General features: G+C 42.1%; 1 protein-coding gene across 4 annotated transcripts; it reads right to left on the bottom strand.

Annotated features, from left to right (window-relative positions):
* Positions 1-285: 285 nt before the first annotated feature.
* LOC143375046 (uncharacterized) lies at positions 286-6,501 on the bottom strand. 4 transcript variants are annotated; one of them, XM_076823770.1, is made up of 8 exons: positions 5,833-6,501; positions 3,285-3,932; positions 2,944-3,177; positions 2,800-2,866; positions 2,365-2,526; positions 2,085-2,205; positions 1,900-2,002; positions 286-1,765 (listed from the first exon to the last, which is right to left on the bottom strand). In XM_076823770.1, the coding sequence occupies exons 1-7, from the start codon at positions 5,921-5,923 to the stop codon at positions 1,910-1,912; spliced, it is 1,416 nt and encodes a 471-aa protein (XP_076679885.1). In that variant the 5' UTR covers positions 5,924-6,501; the 3' UTR covers positions 286-1,765; positions 1,900-1,909. The 4 variants fall into 4 exon arrangements, with proteins under 4 accessions (XP_076679885.1, XP_076679875.1, XP_076679894.1 ...); XM_076823760.1 differs by having other exon boundaries at positions 286-2,002; positions 5,833-6,391; XM_076823779.1 differs by having other exon boundaries at positions 286-2,002; positions 2,085-2,190; positions 5,833-6,382.
* Between the last annotated feature and the right edge of the window lie 1,892 nt (positions 6,502-8,393).

Genomic DNA, 8,393 nt, shown 5'->3' with positions numbered 1-8,393 from the left:
GTAGAGTCGACCGCGCTGCAGCGCGCTGGTTCAAACCGTGGAAATAAACTTTAAACTGCGCGCCCCGGAGCTTGGACCGCTAATATTAAACTGTTAATACCTCGAGAACGAAACCTAGGATCCCAAAACGGTAAAGGACTTTTCAATGTCTTTTTGCATCAGAATATCGCATGTTCCCGGATGCCCCTTAATTCTCCTCATTTGAGTTCAAACAATCAGTTTTTCATTTCTGCTTGGCCAAGAAGAACGGTAAGTAGTGGATGGCCTTTCAACGCGGGGGAAAGATTCTTTATAAAATAAACAATTTATTTAGTAAAATAATAATACATCATTTATCATCTGTATTTTACACCAGTTTTTGGATTAAAATGGAAGAACGAAAATAAAAGTGTTAACGTTATACATTTATGGAACGTATCGTGGACATGAATCGCAATGCTTTTATCATTGCACCTACGCTACGGCTCACAACACATACATGCTACAGATCGCTATACAATTGCTGCCTATTTGTACACAGATTGTCCTTTCATAGTGTCGCTCCTATAAAATTTAAATAATCCATTTTTAATAGACGATGCGGTGCTGTGAAGGCATTGGAAGGCTAACGAGATATAAGTTCCTGTTGCTCCACGTTCTATCAATCTTTCGCTCAATTACTGTTTCACAGTGTTGTTACAGTGTTCCGTGGATATTGGAAAGTTTAAATAGTAACTCTTACGTAGCCGGCGCTAGAATTACGTGTAGGTGCTTTAAATTCGCCAAAATAAATAGTCATTTCTATATCTCATCTGGGTTACAATAATAGGCTCTTTTTATCATAAACACTGTCTCATACTTAACAGCTGTACATATCATAGAAAAATAAAATACATATCGCAGCTTTCGTGCCAATTATATATATATATAGTATGTATAATAGCCGATGTTAAAGGAACGATTACTTTCTAACAAATATATATATATGTATGTATAAAATTTTCACACGCGTAAAACATAAATCAGAGAAGTGAAAACAACGTACGCAGGATGGAATTAGAATTAAGCTAAACGTTAACGTAAAGTACTTGCGAAGCTTTCGTGAATAGACCTATATGTGAACTTAAACATTCCTAGTATAATAATCTTAACGCAAGCATTTCCTTCTCCCAAGAAAGGGTCAAACTTAAGCAGTTTAATAACACAAATGCGTATCCTTACGATATAAATTTGTAGGATTATGACGTACACTGTAGCGTATAAGCTAGATATAATTCAATTTCAAATATACTATCGACAGTATAACAAACTTATAAGTATTCGATCGGAATTCTCAATGTACAATATAAATCTGACTTCTGTGCGACCCACTATTCAAACCTAAAGGCTACCCTTACGAATCTGCGGTAATGAAATAGTGATCGAAAGAGATTAGAGGACAAAGCGAATAGTTGAAACTCTCTGGCAGAGACCATTGGTAGATTTGGAAGCTGGGATCGATGATATAAAGTGATATAGAGTGTTATAGTGTCGTACGACGTCCAATCTGTACTTCATGCTGCAAGTTAGTAACGGCGTGTAGAAAAATAATGTCAATCATACGACTAACCATACTTGCTATGAAAGTACAAACTATAGTACATCGTTGGAGTTAAAAAATATGTGTTCTCAAACAAACACGATAGTTTACACCGACGTTGAATGTTCATCGTCTCACAATGGTAAATCCCTTGCACAAAACGCAAAAACTTGGCCCTCCGTCGGGCCATTAGTTAACTTTGACTTCCTGCGTCATATAAGTATTAAAGTTGTATACATTCAATATATATATATTTATATATATAGATAAATGTCTCCGATATGGTACATTAACAGTGAGCTAAGCACCAGAAAAGGTATTTAAATTAAACGTATTCGTACTTTACTCAAACTATATGTGGTCCTCCTCTTTATTGGTTTGTGCTGGTGTTGCTGGTGTAGGGTCGTCATGGAACAATGGATTCTTTACTTCCATTTCGCCAGTCTTGGAGAAAAAAGAAGAAGAAGATATACAAAATATTCGAACCCCGCAAACAAAACTCTGTAACGGAGTTAAAGTAACTCACAGAAGCTAGTCCTGGACATTCGTAGACAGTATAGTCCCCCTCTTCGTTCTCCTCTTCGCTGTCAGCTTCGGAAACAGAGCCCGGATCTCTGGACGCAGAAACACGGCTGCACAAATTATTACTTACATGGCATTACTTAATTCGAATAGCGATCTTTAAATTTGTAAACGCAACATCTCTTCTATAATTAAGTAGACACACCGGAGCAACGTTTTGCTGGTCTACATTTTCCACTCAAACTGTTACTGCTTAGCTTAAATTAGTTATTCAACTAACTTACTTCTCCATGGCGATAATTTGTTGCTTCTGATGCTGAAAGTGGTACATTTGGGCAGACTGAGCGAGTCTTTGGTCTCCAGAGGGCGATACCTCTTTGTTTGGCCCAGTCACCCCGTACGCTGGATACTCTATATCAGCAGCTGCTTTCGCGCCCCTCTTTAATCTGCATAAAACGAAGAAACACCTATAGACTCCCACTTGTATCTCTCATCCTATCATTGTACTAGCATCATATATCATTGGGGATGGCAGCAAGTTCGCTATACGCCCCTGAATCCCCCTCGACTCAATATCTACAGTATCATACAGGCTGCTAACACGTCCCATGCGGTTTCGAGACTACTTATGGCGTACTTGGTCCTATCGTCAGCCGTCGTGCTAACACTATATACATTCACTGCGATTGCGATTCAAAGTTATTTTACTTTTATATTACCTGCACCATGTCAAAGTAATCAGTACGAGGGCAAACATAGCAGCTGCGCTGCAGCCAGCCACGATAGCTGAAAACAAAGAGCAGGAGTCCACCTCAATACCTTCGAAGCCAGCCTTCGCTCGTCACCCCCCATGGTACACTTACCAATGAAATATATATCATTATTCAAATCATGATTCACAGGTACAACCAACGGGTTATGCCCAGTGCGCCTCTCCAGCTCTGGCAGCGCTAACACCGACGCCTCCTCGAACTTGGACTCAGCGTTCCTGGTACCATCCTGATGCATCGCACGCGAGTCTTTTACAATTCCGTTCCCTCCGCTCCACTTGCTATCATTCTTCGCCACTTTCTTGAAACCCAGCTCCACGCTGTCGCCTATGCAAATCCAGTTCGTACACAGAATTACGCATATCGTTCCCCTTATCTACCAACGCGGAAGTTACTTCGCGAGCCGCTGCAATTAAAACGCGACGATGACTCACCCGAGAAGAAAGGGGCATCCTGGTAATACCTAGGGTCATTAGGCTTCACCGCGAACGGGTGTCTCTCCTCTAGGTTCGCGTCGTCGAAGTTGAAGGTGAACTCTGGTCGAGATTCACGCACTTTCTGCGGCTTCTCATCTTCATTTACTAATTCATCGTAACTTGCAGGGAACTCCATGACTGGCTCCTCCTTCATCCCTTTACCGAGGTCTCTGGTCCCTTCATAAGGGAAGTGCCCAGAGGCCTTCAGAGACCCGTACTCGTAGCCGTCGTTCCTGGGGCTGGCGTCTTCGCGGGGGTAAGGCAGCTTGAGTCTGGGATACTCCAGGGGATTGCCGAAGAGGTTCAGCTCGTAGTAGGGGAGGTAGTGCTCCCTTTCGCGGGGTAACTCGTCGAGCGGCTCGCTGTACCGCGTCTGCTGGTAGTTCCATCCCTTCAGCTTCTCCTTGCGATGGAAGTCGGCCAAGCCACCCTTGTTGGCCAAAGCTTCTAGGAGGTCCTTCGCCTTTTGCCGGCTGAGCACCAGCTGGTGTTTGTTGTAGGGCTGGCTTGCCAGCACCGGGTTGAAGTAGGACCTCTGGGGGTGCTCCTCGAGGTACTTGATCAACTGCCTCAGCGCGATCCTTTCTGGAGACTCTGGGACCTCATCTGGAAATTGTTGAAAGCTCACTAGGTGTCTTCTTTGTGACTTTATTAAGGATTTAATTATTACGAGGGTGGCGGCAGGAATTTGCCCACTGGAGCATTGACCTTATTTGCCCAGAACACCCCCTGAAGGCCACTTCTTCAAAAAAAAAATTATAATTTTATGCGAACACTATATTTTTTTCTGTACTTTTCTGTAAACTTAGCCCGTTTTTAGTATACGAAAAAATGGGCCCCTCAGCAGGTTTGCCACCTGAGCGTTTCTCCTTAAATCCGAAACCGAATTTAGCCCTCTGGAAGGAGATTTGTATTTCCAAAGCAATCAGCTGCTTTTCTGCAGATAAATTGATATTCCTAAATGAATTTGAATGCGTTTCAGCTGTAAACGGCTTAATGGGGGTAAATACGAACAGAAGGCTAAACTAAAGAAATTAACATTCGCGGATTGTACAGCGCGTATCTCTTATCGTCCCACTTCCGGATGTTATCGTGGCAGAGCCCGTATGTGGATATCCTGCGGTGAACGGGCATGCTTTCGACGAATGCGTCGGAGTTCGATTTTGCCTGGCGTTAATGTGTAATTCTAAATTCGGTGTAGCGCGTTGAAGTTTATTGTTTATACGAAGGGTGGCTTGGAATTGTAAATGAAAACTTAACTGGTTAACAGAAACTTAAAAGGAACTCCACATTCTTACGCAATTATAATTAATTTTCAATTCATTTCATTTTGCTGCTTTTCTGTGTTATTCATTTTTTCTTATATGTTACGAGTACAGGTAACTCGGTTTTTAAGTTTTCAAATATTTTTTTTTCAAAATACATTGTATGTGCGGCGCGGCCGGAGTCACTAGTGACGAAGCGCTTCACGCGATGGGCTCGAAATGACGATCGTAGCAAAATTAGATCTGATTGTGAGTCTCGCATATCGCGATGTATATAACGCGGCATTTTTTTTAACGGAAATCCACGTCACGCGAGGGTTACTTGTACATATATCCTCGCGTCACTATAAAAGAAAAATTTCTTGAACATTTCAGATAACTTCCTTGCCTTCTACTTTCCGAGCGCTGCTAGAAGATCCCCCGCTGATAAGCACAGGCTCGCAAACTATTGCTCCCGAGATCGTACTAAGTTTCCTTGGAGAAAAATATTTTACAGTCTCGCGATACGACTGGGCTTCCAGTCACGCGATTTTAAAATAACCCGAGGATTAGGGAAATCGCTGACAGTGGAAGAAATATTGCAAAAACGCCACCGCTGCCCAAAAGGAGTCTAAATAGGTACTGTCGAGTTTGTATACAAAATTAATCCACGACAAAATCCACTGTTCCCAGAATATTAGAGCATTATTATTTACAGCACTTGCGATCTACCAAAGAAATATTAGTCTCAGCCTGACCATCCGAACACTAAACACGCCAAAATTCATTTACTTATCCCAAGCCAAGCTAACTACTCCAATTTCCACCCACAGCTCCGGGACACCTCCTGAACGGATTTCCCACGCGAGCCGGAAGAAGCGGAGACAAAGCATATGCGATTAAAGAAGAAACAGAGCCGACAGCTGTAGGCTTCCTAATCAAACGCCTCTGCTTAGCCAGCAGCGTAAAGCTAAAGCAATTGTCGTTAAAAAAATATTCCTAATCAAGCGAGGAACTCTAGGGTGGACGTGAAGGGAGGCGGTCGAGGGAGAGCTGCTTGGAAGAAGTCCTCGACTATGGAAGCACCGCCTCGTTTAGACAGACGAGGGTGTCCCATTTAGCCAGAAAATGGTAGAAACCGGGATGAGAGGAGGAAGATGCTGGGAAAGTGGTGGCCGATTGTGTAGAGGCTGATGTACACGGTGTCATTACCCCCGAGGAAACAGTGTTTCGCAGCTGATCGGACGCAGGGAACCGCTCACCTCGATAGAATTTCAGCTCGCCGGTGGAGAGGGTGATGAGAACGCAGCAGGGTAGCAACAGCCATGTGCAGGTGCAGAGGCTCGGTGTCATCGTCACCGTTATTGCGACTGGCAGGTGTCGGCCAGGTGTGGTATCCACAGGTTTTTATCGTCCTACCGTCCGCCGTGGCTCCATATGTAAGCACGTCATTTCATTGAGGGCAGACAGAGAGCTTGCGCGGTCAAGTTCCGCTGCAATCAATACCGCCATTACCCTTTCCACCGCGCTACCCGACGACGTCGACCGCGGGCGCGACTCACTCGCCTCTTTGCCCTTTTGCGCGCGCCCTCCGACTGCTCTGCTCGCGATGAAAAGGCACCTGTATGCCCGCGAACGGAGGACTGGTTGTTTTGGGGGATTGAACTAAAAGCAGGCCCCTATGGCGGACTCCAGGCACCGTGGTTCAGGGTGCTCCTCGTCGGAATTCAGTTTAACTGCGACTTGCAGGGTGGCTCGTATGCTGTTGTATTGTAACGTTGAACGTTAAGGGGAGGTTGCGGTCTAAAAAGGAAAAGAAGGTCTAGAAAGGACGAGAACACAGGGAAAATGTGATATCAAATTTCAACTGTCGTTATTTTGTCCAAAAATTTAATTTTTTGTAGTTTTCAAAGGTACCACCACTAGGGAATTTCATGCTCTTTAATAATAATCTTGCATTGTTTTCTATTTTAGACCAATAGTTTAGGTGCTACAAGTGCCACCGTTTTGGATGAATTTTTTGACGCCTTTAGTTCAACGACTCCCTAGTGTCACCTGCAATGATTAATTAGAACAAAAAAATATATTTCTATAGTTTAAGACATCCTTAATACAATGCAAAAAGTCTCGTTAAATTATATGTAGTAGTTTTCCTGTAATTAATTCCTAAAGATCGCCTATTTTTATGGACTCTAGACCGGAACATCCCCTTAAAGGCCTGAAAAGGCGTGATTTCTACGAGGCGGGATAGTAAAAAGGGTTGGCGAATCGTTGAGTCAGGTTGGCAGGCGTATTTAGGTGCCTTTGTGGTTTGCGAACTGGGGTGACTGAACTGGAGAGCTTTAAAGTCGATGGCTTGTTTTGTATTTTTGTAAATGACAGTTACTGGTGTATGAATACTGTTTTAAGTTTAGTAACACAGATTGTATGTTTGCATTCGAGAAAGGGAATGCTACTTTTTAAGCTAGAAAAAGCATAGCAAAATTTAGGAATTTTTTTTTGAGAAACTAGAGATTCGATTCATCTGAAATTTGAAACATGTTTTTATGCAACCTTGAAGAAGTTGCGGTTTGTTTTTATTAATTTTTAATAAGTCGCCCGCTTTTGTGCATTATAAATATCAATAAATATCGCTAGTTCCTTAAAAAAACTTCCAAATTTTGCTATGATTTCAGCCACAAAAATGGGGTTCCCCCCTTAAGATTTTAATTTTTCTAATTTAATTTTAATTATATTAATTAGATGAGCGTGCTGGAACAGAAGCGAATGTAATAAAAATCAGTTCAATAATAATAACAATAGTAAATGCTTGTAAGTTGGAAGTGAGATCGTATAGGAAGCGTTTTTACTAGGGATGGGTTTCTCGATGCGTCGAAACCTCGAAACCCAAGAAAATTTCGAGTTTCGGGAATTCGAAAGTTTGCACTTTTTTCGGAATCCGAAACTTCGAGACTTTAATCTCGCAAGACAATTATTTCATTATCTTATTAGTTTTTAACTATTTTGTCATTAGTTTCGTGAAATTAGATTGTCATGAGACAAGCTTAATAACATATTCACAAGAAACTCGAGAATTTGTACATTCTTATATTTCTGTTTCTATTTCGGTCAATAGAGATTTATGCAAAAATTTTGTTGACTTCGGTTGGTGAAGCGAAATATTTCACTTTAAAAACAGAATCAGCCCTTCAAGCGTCGAGAGTGTCGAATTTCAGAAGTTCCGAGAGTTTCGAAGCCTTGCAAAGTTTCGGTTTCGAGTTTCGAGAATTTAAAAATGACGTTCGAACCCACCCCTAGTTTTTACATATATGATTTTATTGATCTAAATTCACCCATAAATACCGCCAATTACGAGGCACCCTGTGCCGAGACGTGGGCGTATCTCGAGGAACAATGTGTTACGTGAACGGTAACTTGTTCGCTTATCGTTGGGGGTATTGTATAAGTTGTTCCTGAATTTGTCGCAAAATTTGGATCTTTTCAGCTAGTAACTTTGAACTGTGGCATAAATAAATTTAATGGAGACAGATTTACCACGAAATCGCGCCGTAAACACGACTATTTTTCCACTGTAGAATAAGACTTGATGATAATGACTTCTGCCAGCGTACACAGCACGTAGCGCACGACTGTTCAAAGAGTATTAACGACATACCCGCGTCTGATGAGGATTACGTTCGATGCACTCGCCACTACTTACCGATTTATATATCGCGACTGTCCAAGTGGAGTGGGTCGAGTCGTTGCTGTCGAAGTTCATTTCATATATTTCTATTAAGGAAGAAGACGCTCTTGAAGGAAATTGTGTTTACCATTTATCGCA

Source organism: Andrena cerasifolii, chromosome 1 (genome assembly GCF_050908995.1).
Source record: "Andrena cerasifolii isolate SP2316 chromosome 1, iyAndCera1_principal, whole genome shotgun sequence".
In the NCBI taxonomy this organism is placed as follows: domain Eukaryota; kingdom Metazoa; phylum Arthropoda; class Insecta; order Hymenoptera; family Andrenidae; genus Andrena; species Andrena cerasifolii.
This window is presented reverse-complemented; position numbering and strand designations above follow the sequence as displayed.